Source organism: Oncorhynchus keta, chromosome 37 (assembly GCF_023373465.1).
Source record: "Oncorhynchus keta strain PuntledgeMale-10-30-2019 chromosome 37, Oket_V2, whole genome shotgun sequence".
Taxonomy (NCBI): Eukaryota; Metazoa; Chordata; class Actinopteri; order Salmoniformes; family Salmonidae; genus Oncorhynchus; species Oncorhynchus keta.
Window position 1 is genome coordinate 12765598 of NC_068457.1, and position 19851 is coordinate 12785448.

At 43.8% G+C, this 19851-nt stretch overlaps 3 protein-coding genes across 8 annotated transcripts in view; all 3 read right to left on the reverse strand.

The window, feature by feature from the left end:
• The window catches only part of LOC118369997 (plakophilin-4-like), a 67814-nt gene extending 65597 nt beyond the window's left edge, over nt 1-2217 (reverse strand). For all 4 annotated transcript variants that reach the window (XM_052499222.1, XM_052499223.1, XM_052499224.1 and 1 more), the window contains exons 1-2: nt 1951-2217; nt 1307-1443 (exon numbers count right to left, since the gene is read on the reverse strand). In XM_052499222.1, the coding sequence (XP_052355182.1) occupies nt 1307-1426 (120 nt within the window). In that variant the 5' untranslated portion in view covers nt 1427-1443; nt 1951-2217. The remainder of the gene's footprint in view (nt 1-1306; nt 1444-1950) is intronic.
• Nucleotides 2218-2599: 382 nt separating this feature from the next.
• LOC118399632 (uncharacterized protein C7orf57 homolog) lies at nt 2600-6991 on the reverse strand. 2 transcript variants are annotated; one of them, XM_035795884.1, is made up of 8 exons: nt 6890-6991; nt 6484-6550; nt 5843-6028; nt 5375-5462; nt 4995-5118; nt 4539-4627; nt 4241-4341; nt 2600-3967 (listed from the first exon to the last, which is right to left on the reverse strand). In XM_035795884.1, exons 1-8 carry the CDS (start codon nt 6983-6985, stop codon nt 3912-3914), a joined length of 807 nt encoding a protein of 268 aa, XP_035651777.1. In that variant the 5' UTR covers nt 6986-6991; the 3' UTR covers nt 2600-3911. The 2 variants fall into 2 exon arrangements, with proteins under 2 accessions (XP_035651777.1, XP_035651776.1); XM_035795883.1 differs by having other exon boundaries at nt 4241-4365.
• An 884-nt stretch (nt 6992-7875) lies between these two features.
• Nucleotides 7876-15294, reverse strand: LOC118399635 (four and a half LIM domains protein 2-like). Of its 2 annotated transcripts, none has more exons than XM_035795886.2 (6): nt 15140-15294; nt 11868-12055; nt 10559-10733; nt 9852-10021; nt 9227-9413; nt 7876-8463 (listed from the first exon to the last, which is right to left on the reverse strand). In XM_035795886.2, exons 2-6 carry the CDS (start codon nt 12021-12023, stop codon nt 8312-8314), a joined length of 840 nt encoding a protein of 279 aa, XP_035651779.2. In that variant the 5' UTR covers nt 12024-12055; nt 15140-15294; the 3' UTR covers nt 7876-8311. The 2 variants fall into 2 exon arrangements, with proteins under 2 accessions (XP_035651779.2, XP_035651780.2); XM_035795887.2 differs by lacking the exon at nt 15140-15294 and adding an exon at nt 13458-13711.
• Nucleotides 15295-19851: the final 4557 nt, after the last annotated feature.

Here is a 19851-nt window from a genome sequence, read left to right on the forward strand (position 1 = left end):
TATTATGTTATAACTAAGTCTGTGATTTGATAGAGCAGTCTGACTGAGCGGTGGTAGGCACCAGCAGGCTCGTAAGCATTCATTCAAACAGCAGTGCGTTTTGCCAGCAGCTCTTCGTTGTGCGTCAAGCATTGCGCTGTTTATGAGTTCAAGCCTATCAACTCCCAAGATTAGGCTGGTGTAACTGATGTGAAATGGCTAGCTAGTTAGCGGGGTGCGTGCTAATAGCGTTTCAAACGTCACTCGCTCTGAGGCTTGGAGTGGTTGTTCCCCTTGATCTGCAAGGGTAATGCTGTTCCTGGTTCGAGCCCAGGGAGGAGCGAGGAGAGGGATGGAAGCTATACTGTTACTGTCACGCCTTGGTCATTGTCTTTTGTGTTTTCTTTAATTATTTGATCAGGCCAGGGTGTGACATGGGTTTATGTTATATTGTATGTTCGTATTGGGGTTTGTAGTATTTGGGATCGCGGCTGATTAGGGGTGTTGTGTGGGCTTGGCTGCCTGAGGCGGTTCTCAATCAGAGTCAGGTGATTCTCGTTGTCTCTGATTGGGAACCGTATTTAGGTAGCCTGGTTTCACTTTGTATTTCGTGGGTGATTGTTCCTGTCTCTGTGTAGTTTCACCAGATAGGCTGTAATAGGTTTCACGTTCCGTTTGTTGTTTTTGTATATGTATAAGTTTTCATGTATCGTGATCTCTTTATTAAAGACATGAGTAACCACTACGCTGCATTTCGGTCCGACTCTCTTTCTACAAACGAAGAACGCCGTTACAGTTACACTGGCAATACTAAAGTGCCTATAAGAACATCCAATAGTCAAAGGTTAATGAAATACAAATGGTATAGAGAGAAATAGTCCTATAATTCCTATAATAACTACAACCTAAAACTTCTTACCTGGGAATATTGAAGACTCATGTTAAAAGGAACCACCAGCTTTCATATGTTCTCATGTGCTGAGCAAGGAACTTAAACGTTAGCTTTCTCACATGGCACATATTGCACTTTTACTTTCTTCTCCAACACTTTGTTTTTGCATTATTTAAACCAAATTGAACATGTTTCATTATTTATTTCATTATTACAAACAAATAAATAAAAATCGCCCGATTAATCGGCATCGGCATTGAAAAATCATAATCGGTCAACCGCTACTCTAAATGCATAACATAACAGCAGAAGGGAAAAGGGGAGGGACAAAGACTCATAGAACTAGAACGATATGGGGAGAGACAGAGAGATCGGGAGGGCATGCGACTCATACCTCCTGAGAGAGCATGAGAGGAGCAAAGGAGGGAGCTATACCTGTTCTTTGACCGAGGCCAGTAGGTTGAGGGTGGTGGTGTCTGCTTGGCTGTGCCCACTCGGTCCCTCTCTGGCCGGCAGAGACCCTTCCCCCTCCTCTCCCATCTCCGGGGATGGCATCCTCCACCCTCTCTGCCCTGTGGAGACATGCCCAGTACACATTACACAGACAATATGTTACTGTCCAGCACTAAAACCAAACAAGGACTGCAGTGCATGGAAGGCTCAATTGCTTGCTATGTCATTTTGCTTCCTACTGGCAATGCACTTCCACCAATGTGACAGGCTTAGAAGCACTGCACAGCACTTCAACTCGAAGCCTGATAACAACAGCAATACAATTACTATAGCCACTGTCAATGGTATGTCAGCTCTCCCAACGCAAGATGCTGCTGCATTACATCAGGGCATCGGTGCAGCCAGTTCAATGAAAATGGACTGTGAGGTCAATGCATGATAGTATGATGATACACTGGAGCTATAAACCCATGAGTGATACACTGTAACAAACAAAGTCAACTTGAACATGCAAGTGAAAATGTACACGGCGCATGTGGATATTGAGAAGGTGAACCATCTGGCACTACCTAGGTTGAAATGATAGGAATCCTGCATTTACAATTCTGCAACAGCTGCTTACTTACGAGGCACGAACTAGTGCGATTCCTTAGCCGCCAGATGTTGCTGATGTACTGTACGTCCGTTAGGAATCCATTTTCCATAGGACCCGCGACAGCTTCATTTTGCAAACAGTCGCGCTACGACTACATTTCTAGTTCATCCGTCAGAAATGATTCAAGCAATATTCCATGCATTGGCGAACGTTAGTATTAATATTTATGTATCTACCTTGGCTGTCCAAAATCTACCCAGCTACGGTGCAATTGACTTCTGTGGCACCCACCCACGATTCAGGATACTCGTGACGTCACCATGCGGTTTGTACACGGAGGTATCTATATGGTAATTCGCTGGGACCACGGGAACACCTTACAAAATAATATTCATTCACCTTACAAAATAATAGTTGAATAAACAGATATGATGACGTTTAAAGTGGTGTTTTTGCCAAAATATATATTGAACGAAATGAATATGCCATCATATTTTATTGGTGTATGTATTGAGCCATATGAATAGAATGAATTTGATTGGATATTATTTATGTTCTATAATCTGCACAAAGCTATGTGAGAGTTCTATATTGTACCTGTCAATAGGCATGATCATTAACACGAGTACTGTTCTGACATTGTAGTTAATTACCACTTAATCAAGAAAGAGCACGAGGGGTACATGCACATGCTCATTTATTTTAATGACATTTTCACTCAGTAGCCTCAGTGCACTCATCACTTTAAGAAAGATGTGAGAATCACACATTGACTGTGTTAATAAAGTGGACCTCTCCACCAATGAATAACTAGGGAAGATCATTACTGTGTATTTACTGTGCTAAGTGGAAAATGTCTCCAAGCTACCTTCACATAAGGCTGGGCGATATAGCATGAATACTGGTATACCCACCCACATGTTGTCTATAAAAAAAGTTTTTATTAAGTGCTAAATAACTGAAATGTTCAACAAATTGGACTATTTCACTGTCACTTTAGTCCTGGTTTGGTTGAGAATAAAACCGTCAGCATGGAGAAGGCCTGTTAAAATAACTTAGAATTCATTTGTTGCCATTCTAGGCTCATGCACTAATCATAAAACACATTTGGATCTTGTATTATTCAGAAACATAAAATACAGTCAAATAACACCATACCGTTGTAAACTATAGTAATATAATTTGGCCATATCGCCCAGCCCTTCACTTCAAAGCAAAACCGTTTTACTTCAGAGTAAACAATATCATTGCACGATACAATTGCCACTATTCCCTAAATATGTAGAATGAATTGACACCATTGTTAGAACATCACAAAAGGTTTCTATCTATCTATGGAATCAACGCCCACCATAACTTCATAACACTGAACCATATCCTGGTATGAGATAGGTTGGTATCTTGGTTGGGAGGGCATCTCTTTAGAAGAAAGTAGATTCATTGGCATTTCTGTCTTCCATTCCAAATCATGTCTGCCTTCCCATAACAAGTCAATCCCTTAACATCCATGTTTCCATGTTTTTTTGGCAGAGCTCTCGGTTTCCGATCCTATTCAACACGAGAGCTGAAAAGCGTGAGCCACAAACGTCTCCTTTGTGTGTCCGTACAGTAGGCCTTGTTCACAAACAATCTTCACAGCACCGAAACCATTTTTTACACCACAAATAGAAACTCCAGTGTGCAGTACTGTTTCATAGTCACACAATTCATCCTCCAATTCAACAACGATAATATAAACATGACAAGCTGTGTCGGTGTTCTGAGAAAAACATTACACGGAGTAAGAAACAAAAGACAATCAAATTAATAAATTAACAGAGATGGTACAGTTGCATAATTACAAAACATGACACTTGGGATGTACAGTAATGAAAGAAAGTGTGTCACTCAGAGAGAAGGGGGGGGGGGACATACAGTAGAGTGAATGGCAGGTGTGAGTGTGTGTATCCACTGTTGTTTTCTACCCCAGATGGACCTCTTCTGTTCTCCTCCCTATTCCAGGTCTTCATCCTCAGGTGCGATGGTGCTCGTCTGTTCAGAGGTCACACCTGAAAGACAACACACACACACACACACACACAGGTTGGTCATATGTAATAATGGTAAACATTCAAAATGCATTAAATCCCGTAGTCAACCCATATGAGTCATGCTTGGCATTAGTCCAGAATTTCCATATGGTATGAAATAAACACTTGCATTTTTGATGAAAGATGGTTTGATTTAGCAGAATAAACATATGGTGCTGCTGCTATTTCCTCCAAAATATTTGTTGAGGAAAAGTCCATCAAAGACTATAAAGGCAAAGTAATTTGTCGTACTTGAGGAGTCATCCTCATTGGTGGACTTCTTCTCATCCTCTATGTAACCAAAGCTCAGCAGCTTGGACATGCTCACAGGAGCAGTTTTCTTCTCATGGGACCTGTCCATAGTAAAATCACTTTGACTGAGAGGTTGGAAATTCAATTGTGTTAGTGGTTATGTTGAATTTATAAGTTACAACATTATACAAATGAGATATTACACAGGTTATACAAATATATCACATAGTGACACACACATATTTCAGCATGTTTGGTATTATTAAGCGTGAAGTGAAATTGAATTGCAGGCACTCACGTCTTCTTGTATTTGTTGACCTCCATATAACCACCTTGGTTTAGAGACATGTTCTCCATCTGGCTGGACGCATCAGTGACGGTGGGGTTCTGCACACAAGAATACACCCAGTTCAAACCAGTCAGTCAGGCCCAGTACAAGAATAGTCATTGTATGAAGTATACAAGCGCATGGAACACTTATAACAATGAAATGGGTGACCAAGTAAATACATGGGTGAAGATATGATGACCACACCAATCTGGTTGGCAGTCAAACAAATTAAAATGTTGTTACAGTGCACTGGTGAAAAACAAGGGAAAGAATTTCAACAGAAGTCAACCACCCCAATCCCTTTCTGAACGCAAGGACGGAGTCAACTCAAGAGATGAACTGATGGGAAACAATAAGGGGAGGATGGTAAATGAGAACAACTGTGTCAGCGATGAGGGGGTTTGTTGGGGCCATTGAATTCACCTTCTCTTTATAGCTATCACTCTCCCTTTCCCAGGCTGAAATATCATCAGTACCGAAGGGAGCAGCTAGAGGTTGCCTTTTGCCGTATCCTTGACAATCATCAGGGGATGCTGCTTTACTTCCGCTGTAAAGCACAAAACCGAACCCTGGCTTGGAAAACTAAAGATACACCACCACCAAGAGTCAAGATGTAACTTCCCATTCTAAACATGACCTGTTCATCTGTTTTCAAGACACATACAGACATGGCATGATGCAGAATGTTTGGTTAGGCCTGGCATATTGTTCCGTGGTCCCACTTTAGAAAATGAGACATTCCAATAATGTTTTCAAAAAACAGAGCCAACAAACCAACAGGGGGTGGGGGAGGGGCTCCTTACCGCTGAGATTCAGCTGAGGACAGATCAGGTGAGTTGTAGGATTTATTAGGCCTAGCATCCTCCTTGTTGTCCTCGTGCCACAGTAAACCTATGGAGGACACATAACACAAGGTATTTCAAAGTAGGAAGTCATTCCCTTTCCTCTGGAAATTCAACATGGGAATTCAACGCCTCTCCCCTATTTGACCTAGATATCGTGTGTGTATGTGTTGATATGTCGGGCTATGTATGTAGTTCTGTCCTTGAGCTGGTTTTGTCTATTAATGTCATGAATTATGTCAGCAACAGCTAATGGGGATCCTAATAAAATACCAAATATAGGGCAATTCACTATCATTTGAACTAGCTAATATTATTACAGCCACACTAATCTGTGTCCTATGAGGACATAGTAATGACCATGTACCGAAGTGTAAAGCGTGTATCTACTGTAAAGCAGCACAAAGCTATGTCACAAAACATTATTACCCTTCTGTCCCCCTCCTTTGGCAAGTTTGACATAGTCGGAGTCGGAGTCGAATATTCCCACACGCCTTCCACTGGTCCTGGCCTCAGGAGCACCCTCAGTGGCTTCCTGGCACAGCCCGGGGATCTGGGAAGTGGGCCCCGTAACCCCGTTGGAGGGAGCTTGGCCTGGGTAGCCTGTCTTCACGCCTGTAATAAAATGATTCGGTTTTGAATGGGTGTTGTCTCCAGCACTTAAGCCTGCATTTACAGGCAGATGATGTAACTGCCCTGGCTGGCTAGAGAATTCATGGCCTAGATGTAAAAGCTATATTGAGTGATATAGTGTAGCCTCCCTCTATGTAAGCATACGATAGCCTCTGCTAAGGTCTCGAAATTTGCAGCAAGGGAGGTAGCTAGTGCACTTGCCCCTGCAACCAGAAGGTAACTGGTTCAAGCACCACCTCAGTCATTTCTCAATCGCTACATTTGGTCTTCCACCAGAGGGATAAATCCACACTTTACTTTTTAGGAATACTCTGCTTAGAAGTCTGGCCCTTTATGACACAAGAGAGTTTGCTTAAATGCAAGGATACTGTATTAGTTGGCTCAGATGTCCAGTTAACTGACTACAGCCAGAGGCTAGAATACATTAGCTAGCTTACCACCAGGCTTGGTCCGTCTGTGGTTGGGAGCAGCACTCATTTTGGCTGATGATGATTCCAGAATTAGCTGACGGGGTATAATAAAAAGACAAGATGGTTGCAACGCGAGTTAAAAATGCAAGATAAACTATGCTAACAGTTCTCGCTATATGTAAACCACACGACAATCGGGTATCCCCGTTTCAGACACAGAGGGGAGAGGCACACACAACCTTTGTTCAACGCTAGACAGTGGGATAGCATGCTTTAGCTAGCTAGCTAGCTTTACACAAAATCCATCAAACGTGCACGACTCAATGTTAACATATGAACAACTAGCTAACAGGTTATCATATCATGTTGGTAATCGCCCATAGAGTAATGCAATGTTCAGAGAGGAATTGTATGTTTAGAAAAGCTATCTTACACAATTCGTGTGCCGGTGGGAGTGGAGACCTCGATATGAATGGTTAGCTAATGCGTTTAGCATTTCCTGCTGCACATTCCATGTACATCCGGTCATGTGGTTGTATCTGTTATTTATAAAGAAAACACCCAAAACAGAAATATCCTAACAATATACATTACACATGTACATATATTTATTTATATTACAGTTACAATAAACCAATAGTTTGACTTCAATTTGAAGACGTTCGTGCCTTTTGGATTTGTAATACTGTAAGTTATTTGAATTTTCATTTATTACAGAAAATTGCAGTTTTCTTCACTCAACACCAGCGCCATACATCTATCTGTACAGGACAATGGACAGCAACCCCGAACAAGCTGCAGCGTCACCCTGAACCTTTTCAGCACCATGGACAGCTCATCCTACAACCCCACCTGAAGCGTCCAGACCCTGACCAAGACATTTGAGAGATTGACGTACTGGAGGCAGCAATTAGGGATTTCCCCTCAGATAGGTCAGCTGCAAAGTCAAAATCGACTGTATTGTAAAAATTCATGAAAACAAAAAATCACTTTTTGGTCGTAATTTAAGGTTAGGGTTAGACATTAAGGGTTAATTACTGTGTGGCTGTGCCAGCTAGTGACCACTCTGCAGAGCTGCCTCCAGAACAAGAGTCATGAAGAAATACGCTAACCTGCAGCCAAGAGCCAGACAGATCCAGACCCTAGACCTTAGTCACTAATGTTCACATCCCATACCTCCGTTATGTGGTTTTGAGTGTTCAAGAGACCAAGAGTCCATTTTCCCCTTATAGGGGTGCTTGTACCGCTAGATGGAGCCAGAGGTAAGCCATTCAGAACTATGGGGGGTTGTAAAGGCCTGCTTCCCAAATGTCACCCCTATGGAGCGCACTACTTTTGACCAGAGCCCATGGGATTTATTGGTGTCTTTACAGATTTGGAACAAAATCAAATGTCAGAAAGATCATTCTATCAATGAAATGCCTTTTAAATACTTTATTTCACATTTAGAGTGCAGGTACATGTCATGTTATCATTCGATTTCACTGCTTTAATGAAAAGTACAACTCCTGTTATAGTTATTTGTCACGGATGATTATCCTAACATATACAACACAATACAATAGTTAAACATTTCAATGGTAACAAACCACAGACAAAGTTGTTATTTAGTTGAAAATACATCAAAATGGTATCTCTTTCTTAGAATCTAATGCAATTTGTGCTCATTCCATCAGACAACATATTGTATCAATCTGAGGCCAGTGCATGCAGAAAGGCCCTTTGGGTTAGTCTGAAGTGTATATTATTGAATAAATATATAATTCTAATAAATGAAATGTTAGTAGGAGCAGGACTATATTCTCTTGCATCTTTGCCTTCTCTGGCTTTGACGCTTCATCCTGGCACACAGCTTTTAGACTTCTTTGCCGCACTCGGGACACATGATCTCATCGCGGGCCATCAGAAAGCCCCTTCCCACCAGGGAGATGGAGCACTTCTTGCAGTTGAAGCAGTTGTTGTGCCACTGGCGCTCTTCAAACGAGATGTACTTGCTGCCACCCAGACCTGCACAAGCAAGACGAGACAGGCACAGAGAGGGAGGGATGGAGAAATTCCTTATAAATTACTCAACCCCCTTTTGCCCTCAGAACAGTCTCAATTTGCTGGGGCATGGACTCTACAAGGTGTCGAAAGCATTCCCAAGCAGATGTTGAGCTACACTACCGTTCAAAGGTTTGGGGTCACTTTGAAATGTCCTTGTTTTTTAAAGCACATTTTTTTGTCCATTAAAATAACATCCAATTGATCAGAAATACATTCTTGATACACACAGGAAACTGTTGGGCGTCAAAAACCCAGCAGCGTTGCAGTTCATGACACATTCAAACCGGTGCAACTGGCACCTACGACCATACCCTGTTCAAAGGCACTTAAATCTTTTGTCTTGCCCATTCACCCTCTGAATGACACACATACACAATCTATGTCTCAATTGTCTCAATTTAAAAAAAATCATGTCCCCCCCCCTTCATTTACACTGATTGAAGTGGATTTAATGGGTGACATCAATAAGGGATCATAGCTTTCCCCTGAATTCATCTGGTCAGTCTGTCATAGAAAGAGCAGGTGTTCTAATGTTTTGTCCACACAGTGTATAGTTAACTAATCATAGAAGGGTGGATTCTAACTTCCACTTATGTTGAACTTTCACTTTGTCTCCCATTGACATCCATGCATGACTAAGTGAATATCTGACATAAGTGGAAGTTATGATTGGCTCCAGAGACTACAGATATGTGTGAAGATGAACCAATGTGAGTGATCATACCACTGATCGGGGTGGTGCAGGAGGCACACTTCTTGGCATACAAGTTGCAGAAGCAGTTCAAGCAGTAGGCAAAGTTGTCCCGAGAGGTGAACCGCTGGCCAGACAGCTGCTGCTTACAACCGGTGCACAGGAAGCAGTCCTTATGCCACGGCTGATCATGATAGGTCACCCCGCCAGTGGTGATTGGCTACAGGAGATAGAAACAGGAAGTAACAAGCTCAATCACCAATCAATAATTAGGTAACATCTGTGAAGGTATTTGACCATGGGAAAAAGAAGTACTGCATAATGCGGGTTCAGCTGAATTGAGTTGAACTTCTATTCATCACAATCTTTGTTTCATGTGCACAAGGAACCAGTTTAAATGCTGACAAAGAATGTTAATAAATGTGAATCTGGAGAGGAGCAATCCATTTTAACACAGAACTCTCCAAAAACATACATTCTCAGTGCTAGAGGCATCACCACAGACACCCTAGTTCAAATCCAGACCGTATCACAACTGGCCATGATTGGGAGTCCCATAGGGCGGTGCACAATTGGTCCAGCGTCGTCTGGGTTTGGCCAGTGTAGGCCTTCATTATAAACTGACTTGCCTAGTTAAAAAACGTTAAATATATATTACCTTCTTGCATTGGATACACTGCATGGCAAACTGTTTCTCGTAACAGGGCACGCAGTAGTTACTGTTCTCCTTATGGATGAAGTTCTTGGTGCCGATTGGTTGCTGGCAACGATGGCAAGTGAAGCAGGTCTCATGCCAGCTGTTGCCCTTATGCTCCATCTTCTTGGATCCTGCAAACGAGAGGAGAAAAAGAAGGAGAGAGAGAAAGGGGAGGAAGCGGGGAGGGTGAAGAGCAGAGCGATAGAGAGGGGGAGAGAGAGAGGGAGTGAGAGAGAGTGAGAGAGAGCGAGAGAGAGAGAGGAAGTGAGAGGGAGAGAGAGAAACAGGAAAATCAGGTTACACACGGACTGATCTTCCATTGTGACACATTGAATAATAATACCAGTAGTGGTACGTGAGCTGGCTCCACCAAACTGTGACAGACCATCCACTTTCCCGCTTGACTGCTGCAACGACATCATTCATTCCATAAACTCCTAACACAGGTCCTAGGAGGTAGAAACTTGGCATCCATGATTGCGCCAAATAGACTTGCTCATAGCCAAATCCCACTCAAACCTCAACTCTGTTAGATGTCTGTCAAATCTGTCAACTCTTTCCCCTTCAGTAGTTTCCTTACCAGTACCAATAGATTGTGTACTGACCAAATCCAACTGAAAGCCCCATTCACTGACTCCCCCCCTCTGTCAGGCCAGACATGTCCTTACCTGGCATGATGGTCTTCTTGCACTCGTGGCACTTGGAGGAGTACTCGTTGGAGTAGCACTCGGTGCAGAGCAGCTGGTCGTCCTTGGTGGAGAAGGGTTTGTCCACCAGGGAGCGGCTACACTTGAAGCAATGGAAGCAGTCGTCATGCCAGTGGCGGTCCTTGTAGGACAGGTCCTGAAGAAGGAGGACGGGACAGAGAGTCAGGGTCAGGTGTATCTCCATTCACCTCGGGGCCTCCTTTTCTGGGATAATGGACATCGGCGTTTTGACTGAATCTAAGGCCAACCAGTCTGTTAAGATTACCATGCCCTGTGTTCTAGTGGTCTGCCATGGCAGTGACCTCAACTCAACTCCTATCTGCTGGAGGCGTGGTGACAATGGATGTGTGACAACATGTGCTTAATTAGCTACCAATTTAGATGAATGACTGAATAATGACTGAGATGGGAGCAGGGGTGGCAATCACAGCTATGGGTTAGATATAGCGAAAGAGGCCTAGGACGGATGACTGACTGGCTGCCACAGGGGACAGGGACATTCAGCACAGATGAGCCCCCCTCCAGGCCGATCCGGGGGGAAGTGACCGTCATCTCATCTGTGACACGAATGACCATGTAAAGTGACACTAATTGCTGAAAAAACACAGGGCCCTGTCAGAATGCGAACTTGGACGCCACAAGTTTCAAGTTTTATGAGTTGTATGTACAGGATACACGTAGTATAGACTGTCCCACGAAATGCTTACTTGCAGGTTCCGTTATGCAACAATGATAAGAAATAATAAAAGACAAGAATATGAACATAAAGTAAATGGCAGTAGAATAGAATGAACATTATATAAGTATAATACAGGAAGGCACAATTTATAGTCCAATGTTCACACGTGCATTGTGGAAGGGGAGATTTGTGTGTGTGTGTGTGTGTGTGTGTGTGTGTGTGTGTGTGTGTGTGTGTGTGTGTGTGTGTGTGTGTGTGTGTGTGTGTGTGTGTGTGTGTGTGTGTGTGTGTGTGTGTGTATGCATATCTGTGTGGGTGCATGTGTGCATGAGTGAGTGCATGTGTGCTGAGGTGCTGAGAGTCAGTGCATAGTGGTATGTCCTGTGTCCCTATAGGTCAATGACTGTGTCCGGGTCTGGTGTATTTGTGTTTTAATTCCATCGACTCCTGTTCTAATTCTAAGTTCTGCTTAACACCTGGGTCATAGAAATAAAGTGAAAACTAATAGGAAGGAATACAACCTATCATGGAATAGCAAATTTGGGTACTGATAAACTCTACACCACCACATTCAGGAAGTGGTCCACCTACCCTGCTGCTGCAGCCAATGGACTTCTTGCACTCTTCACAGGTGTTAGAGTACAGGTTCTCATAGCACTTCACACAGTAGGGGTTCTCTTCCCTGAGCACATACTTCCTCCCAAACAGGGACTCCTTGCAGTAATGGCAGTCATAGCGTTCCGCCATTTTGGATCAAATCTCTCCCTTTGCTCTCTTGCCTGTAAAAGAGGACATAAACATTAAATAAACACTGAAATTGAAGTTTTTCCCCTGACTGAAAAATTGGTATATATATATATATATATATATATATATATATATATATATATATATATATATATATATATTTTTTTAATTTTTTAACTTTAGTTAATTTAGTAAATATTTTCTTAACTACACTTTCTTAAAACTGTACTGCTGGTTAAGTTCTTGTAAGTAAGCATTTGATTTTGATCAACATGTGATGTATTTTAATAGTGGATTAGTCTCAATAACCATGAGACCACAAGGTCATTGTAATGTAATGACACAATGCACTAGACTATGGCATACAAGGCTTACTAACGTACTCATTTATCTGAAATAAAAGTATCTCTGTGGTTCAATCAATGGACCAAGACTAAAGTCACAATGACAACTTTGAGAATGAGGTCTGCGAGAGTAAAATGGTTACGCAATCAGCTGCTTTGGTGAGCTATCGCATCAGCTGAGAACACAGCTGGAGAGTAAGAGCTTTACATTTAAAGTGGTAGAATGTGGTAATCAGACAGAAATGTAAATGGTTCCCACTGGGCACACACTGGTTCAATGAAATGGCGTTGAACCAACATGGAATAGACGTTGAATTGACATCTATGCCTGGTGGGTTGCCTCAAATGCTAATTGTATCAATGAATACTTATTTAAATGCTAGGTGTACTCATACGGTTGAATTTTATATTGTGCATTTGGTCCAAAAATCCTAGCTGGTGTACAGTAAGAACAATACACAACAATGTATGCCTATGCTAGTAAAACACAATGTGTAGCTCTGGGATACAGTGGAAAGATGACTCAAGCCTCTAAAGAAGGAGGAGAGAGAAAGGGTGGCATGCTGTGCCAAAGTCTGCTCTAGGCCCCGCAGCTGTCCTCTGTCTCCCCCTTAAGCAGCTGTCCTCTGTCTCCCCATTCAGCCCTGGCTAACCCCTGGTTATCCCTCTCATGATCCTTTGTGGGGACAGGAGATCCTCAGTGAGTTCCACTGTGTCCCCCCTCCGTCCTGGACAGCCAGCCAGGCGCCTTGCAAAGATCATAGAGTTAGAATTAACTTTGCGGGTTCCGTCAAATTGCTGTGGTCCGGGGGACATTTGAGCAATTCTATTTCTATGGTGGCACCTTAATTGGAGAGGACGGGCTTGTGGTAATGGCTGGAGTGGAATGAGTAGAATAGTATCAAATAAATAAAACACATGGGTTGATGCCACTCCATTTACTCCGTTCCAGTTGTTATCATGAGCCGTCCTCCTCTCAGCAGCCTCCTGTGGTAGCCACCCAGTAGTCCACAACACAACACTGCAGAGGAGCAGAGGTATATAGTGATGCATTTCATTGCGTATCTCTTTCTTATAATAGGGAGCATACATTCCACAGGTTGTTTCTGGCAGAGGTTTACGACAGGAGTGGATATTTCTAGGCCTCTCTCCCTCTGTGCCTCCCCTGTCTTCGTCCTCTCTCTCCGTTTTGGAATGGACCCGGATGATCCACGATCTCAGGATGACAAGATGAAGTATTTGGCGCAGCTGTTGGCCGGGGCAGGGAGGCGGTGTGCTGGCGTTGATGTCCATGACTTAATAAGAGGAGGTTAGAACAGAGCAACACACCTCCTCCTCCTCCTCCTTCTCCTTCTCCTCCTTCTCCTCCACACACACCACAACACTCAGCGTAACTCCTTCTCCTCCACAAATGGAATTGAGTGATTTTGTGATCACTATCGAAGTGACCCCTGAACAGAGACATGCACTTCACAAATACTAGGTTCCACAGTAGTATTTATGCTTGTTTTGCAGGTTAATTTGATCCGTCAAGGACAACTGAAGAACTTTGACCCCCCCCCCCCTATGTCATGATGTGTAGATACTTCCAATTTTCAGGATAAGACATGAGTATAGTTGGGATACACTGTCACATGCAGTAGCCTATAACAATTCAAATCTAATTCCGGCTGACTTCCTGTCCCATTTCCCTACCACAACAAAGACCTCAATTCATCCATTCCCAAATCAGAGTCATGCTCAAAACCATTGGCAGGCGTTAGTAGTAGTTCAGTCCCTTTTACGGCAGTACATGGGATTCATACATTAAGACCAACGAGGTCTCATTTACCCTCAATCTCCTGTCTAATTCAAGCTCTACAATGGATCACTATGATCATCGTTAGACTGTTACAGACCAAACATTGGTCCCTGGACCTCCATCTGTTGCCATAGCTCCTGTCTGCCATAATCTCATTGCAGGGCCATAGAGTCTTACAGGGCATACAAATGGCCATGACACTACCATGACACCATGGCTAATAAAAGATCATGATGAGTGATTCCAGGGCATGTGCAAAAGAGCACACCTTCCAGGCCTGTTTGGGGTACAATCGAAAATCTAAGAGGGTTGAGAGGTTGTGGCCTGATGTGGAAAGTCATCTGCTTGTATTCTATCTATGCTCTGCTATTGAATTATTCATTTGAAACTGCACTTTAAACTTTCAGAATCTGCAGGGGAGACCACTGCCAAGGCCTTTTGAAACAAACTGCCAAATAGACATTTAAAATCATACCCACTGCGCACAGACGTCAATTCAACATAGATTCCATGTTGGTGCTACGTCATTTATTTGAAATGACGTGGAAACAACGTTGATTCAACCAATGTGTGCCCAGTGGGTAGTTATTGATAGCTACTGATAGCTGTATTTATTAAAGTATTTGAAACTAATCTGAAACAAAATGTATCAAACAAACATCAGCCACCTAATTCCAAAATAAAAGGATGAGGGTTAGCTCTAAAGCATCGCAAAGTTTCACAAATCCAAAAAGCTCATTTGCTGCCAAAGAGAACAAACTCTAGGCTGAATAAGCATCTGCAGCTCAGCCTCAGCCGTGTGAGTGGCTACACGTTAACAAGTGAGACAGAGAGCAGTGGAACAGATAGAAATCAACAAGCAGATGTCTAGAATAACCAAAGGAAGTGTACTAAAAAAGACAGAGCAGACCAGTCGTCAGTTACCAGAACAGCGGACCAGAGCTGGAGTAGAGAGAGAAGTGTCCTCCTACCTGTGAGTGCAGCAACCTCAGCCTGTGTGTCTCTTGCTCGAGGAGTCAGTGCTGACAGAGAGTTGAGGGAGAAGACCAGTCCTAGTCTCTGCTTGATTGGTTTAAGAGTAGCAGTACTCGGGGACTGGGCAGTGGGGTGACTGGGGTGGGCCGGACCACTTGATCTGAGGCTATAAATACAACGTAACTACTGAGCTACACTGGAGCCAGAAGTTTACATCTCCCCACCATCAGACAGACAGTGGCCTTTTATGGCTTCACTGTATATTAGAGAGAGCATACTGTCACACAGATACATAGGCATACACACACAAGCACACATACACCCACAAATACAAATGATTACACTTGATCAACCATCCCTTTCCTTCCCACACACAATTATTATTTTAAAAATGATATAATAATTCAATGGCTGCTACATAAAATGCAGTAGGTCTAATGTTTCCAACAGATGACTTTCAGTAAGCTCACTTCATCTGTGGGCCTCTGGGAAAAGGATTTGTGTTCCGCTCCTGTTACTCACACTCCGCTCAAAGAGAGGTTTGATATCCCCAATGGACACAATGGCCCTGACAGACAGACTGGAACAGGTTAACATGACCTCAAAGAGGCCTCGTGTCGACCTGTGTATAACATTCTTGAGGAGGACATTACTGATTATTCTTGGTTCCCTGAGAAAACAGAACCCACACGCAACATGGCCAGGTGAGTTCACCGGGTCATGTGACTCAGGTTGAGCTGAGGAGGGTCTTCAACTCCAGTCCTGAAAGGCTACTGGATGTGAACAGGCTGATGTTCAAAGCCAGCCCAATACTAACCTAACTGATTCAAACAGCCAAGGTCCAGACTGACTACCATGATTAGTTAATTAGTTGAACCAGATGATTTAGTGCCAGGGTGGAACCAAAGTCTGCACACACACAAGGAGAGACAGTTTCCAAAACAGGTGAGGGCTGATGGTTTTGCTTGATAATTTATGCTGAACATCTCCTATCACAGTAAGCCTAACCCCCTCCCACATCCTCTATTATCTTAAAGTTGTGAATAGCAAGTGTTGATCTATTCTTAACCGGTCTGTGTTTCATTCCTAATGGATGATCATGAGACGACATAGTTTGCACCTTTGTTCCCCGTCAAATGCGAGCTAGAATCATCAACACCAGGCTCCTCTTGTGTCTCATAGCAAATGGGTGTGATACTGTCTGATGGGAGGTGTAGAATAGGGGGTGTGAAACTGTCTGATCGGAGGTGTAGAGTAGGGAGGGTGTGATACTGTCTGATGGGAGGTGTAGAGTAGGGAGGGTGTGATACTGTCTGATGGGAGGTGTAGAATAGGGGGTGTGATACTGTCTGATGGGAGGTGTAGAGTAGGGAGGGTGTGATACTGTCTGATAGGAGATGTAGAGTAGGGGTGTGATACTGTCTGATAGGAGATGTAGAGTAGGGGGTGTGATACTATCTGATAGGAGGTGTAGAATAGGGGTGTGATACTGTCTGATGGGAGGTGTAGAGTATGGAGGGTGTGATACTATCTGATAGGAGGTGTAGAATAGGGGTGTGATACTGTCTGATGGGAGGTGTAGAGTAGGGAGGGTGTGATACTGTCTGATAGGAGATGTAGAGTAGGGGGTGTGGTACTGTCTGATAGGAGATGTAGAGTAGGGGGTGTGATACTATCTGATAGGAGGTGTAGAGTAGGGGTGTGATACTGTCTGATGGGAGGTGTAGAGTAGGGGGTGTGATACTGTCTGATGGGAGGTGTAGAGTAGGGAGGGTGTGATACTGTCTGATGGGAGGTGTAGAGTAGGGGGTGTGATACTGTCTGATGGGAGGTGTAGAGTAGGGAGGGTGTGATACTGTCTGATGGGAGGTGTAGAGTAGGGGGTGTGATACTGTCTGATGGGAGGTGTAGAGTAGGGGTGTGATACTGTCTGATGGGAGGTGTAGAGTAGGGGGTGTGATACTGTCTGATAGGAGATGTAGAGTAGGGGGTGTGATACTGTCTGATAGGAGATGTAGAGTAGGGGGTGTGATACTGTCTGATGGGAGGTGTAGAGTAGGGGGTGTGATACTGTCTGATGGGAGGTGTAGAGTAGGGGGTGTGATACTGTCTGATGGGAGGTGTAGAGTAGGGGGTGTGATACTGTCTGATGGGAGGTGTAGAGTAGGGGGTGTGATACTGTCTGATGGGAGGTGTAGAGTAGGGGGTGTGATACTGTCTGATGGGAGGTGTAGAGTAGGGAGGGTGTGATACTGTCTGATAGGAGATGTAGAGTAGGGGGTGTGATACTGTCTGATGGGAGGTGTAGAGTAGGGGGTGTGATACTGTCTGATGGGAGGTGTAGAGTAGGGGGTGTGATACTGTCTGATGGGAGGTGTAGAGTAGGGGGTGTGATACTGTCTGATGGGAGGTGTAGAGTAGGGGGTGTGATACTGTCTGATGGGAGGTGTAGAGTAGGGGGTGTGATACTGTCTGATGGGAGGTGTAGAGTAGGGGTGTGATACTGTCTGATGGGAGGTGTAGAGTAGGGAGGGTGTGATACTGTCTGATGGGAGGTGTAGAGTAGGGGGTGTGATACTGTCTGATGGGAGGTGTAGAGTAGGGAGGGTGTGATACTGTCTGATGGGAGGTGTAGAGTAGGGGGTGTGATACTGTCTGATGGGAGGTGTAGAGTAGGGAGGGTGTGATACTGTCTGATGGGAGGTGTAGAGTAGGGAGGGTGTGATACTGTCTGATAGGAGATGTAGAGTAGGGGGTGTGATACTATCTGATAGGAGGTGTAGAGTAGGGGGTGTGATACTGTCTGATGGGAGGTGTAGATTAGGCTATCGAGGTAATACTCTCTCCCCCTCTCCTGCTCCTCCTGGTTGGAACACAGAGATCCTCAGCACCTGTCCTCTGTGGGCTTTGGCTGCCTCTCACATGGCGTTCCACAGAGTTTGTGGATCTTTACCAGGCCTGGGGGGTCGAGACCTTGCTCCCATCACCAATTAACACACAATTTCCAAGAGCAAAATTAGTCTAAATTGCCCCCATTGGTCTGTGGTTGCAATATCTAGTGCTAGTCCACATGCTATGTTGACTGTAGGCTACAATAAGCAGCCAACTACTGACCACGCCTCACAGTAATTCATCCATTCATTGTGACGTTGCTCAGACCGTACTGAGCAATCCCTTAATAGTTTGTGTGTGCCTGTGCAATGTTTATATTAGGGCCTTTATAATATGAAGATGGGTTAATGATAATTGTACAGATTGGTTTAACTCCAATACAAACATATGATTACATGGAATTTGTCAACTGACATTGAATGCTTCCGGGGACCCTAATCCAAACTGAAGGGATTTTAGTTTTTAGTCTTTTTGCAAAATATGAAATCCAACATTAATCACATTTCATGCTTTTATACCTTCTTAGTCATGCGGAACCCATTAAGAGCTGTTTCGTAAACAGGCATGACATAAACATTATGTGTCTTATTATCAAATGAAGGTTTTTGGCCCACCTTCTGAAATTCCTCTCTGCCTTGTGACGTCCACTCTAACAATGACAAAGGGTCCTGGGTGCAGCGAGATATTTCCCCTCCTTTTTTTTAATGTCATCTAGCACTCATGATCCTGGAGAAACCCAAACCATGAGTGAGGTTCCAAACATAGCCTGGACTTAATGTGATAAGGGGAATGTTTGTGTCGTGCCACAGATAAGCTGTGAGGGAGACAGTGTGTATAGACTTGTTACGACTCTAGACAGTTCCTTGGTCTTGGAAACATCTATTGAAGAAATGAAAGAGAGTGACTGAGTGAGGACATGTTGTGACTGCTGGACCTATCTCTTTGCAGTGAAGTGCTGTCTTGCCAACACCTACAGCATAAACAGATTTGGGACCAGGCTAGTGAAGTGCTCCTAGATGACCCCTCAGTGTGGTATGTACTTAGCATTTTGGCAGCGCTCCTATACAGGTAACTGCCCCCCAAAAATGGAAACACTTGAGTAAATGAGGGATACAAAGTACATTGAAATCAGGTGCTTCCACACAGGTGTGGTTCCCAAGTTAATTAAGCAGTTAACATCCTATAATGCTTAGGATTATGTATAAAATGCTGGGCATGCCATTATTTTGCTACCATGGCTATGTCCCCCTTGGATGACGATGTCCCCATCCACAAGCACAAGTGGTCACTGAATAGTTGGATGAGCATGAAAACAATGTAAACTACCTTGGCCGACTAAGTCACCAGATTTCAACCCAATTGAACATTTATGGGAGATTCTGGAGAGGCACCTTAGACAGCGTGTTCCACCATCATCAACAAACCACCAAATGATGGAATTTCTTGTGGAATAATGGTGTCAGATCCCTCCAATAGAGTTACAGACACATGTCGAATATTGAAGCTGTTCTGGTTCATGGTGACCCAACACCCTCTTAAGACACTTTATGTTGGGGTTTCCTTTATTTTGGCATTTACCTGTACATGACCCATACATTAAGTGCATACATTTCACCCATACGAGGTGGTGGCGGAGGCCCATGTCACAGCCTGGCATCTTATAAGCACTGCCCAATGGGTAGCCTGGTGACAGATATGTTTGTTCCAAAGTGTGACAATGACCATATGGCAAGACAGTACAAACAGATCTGAGACCAGGCCAACTGATGGGAGCCACAGTGAGTGCCTGGCCTGCCAGGCCGCCTGCTCTCCCAGC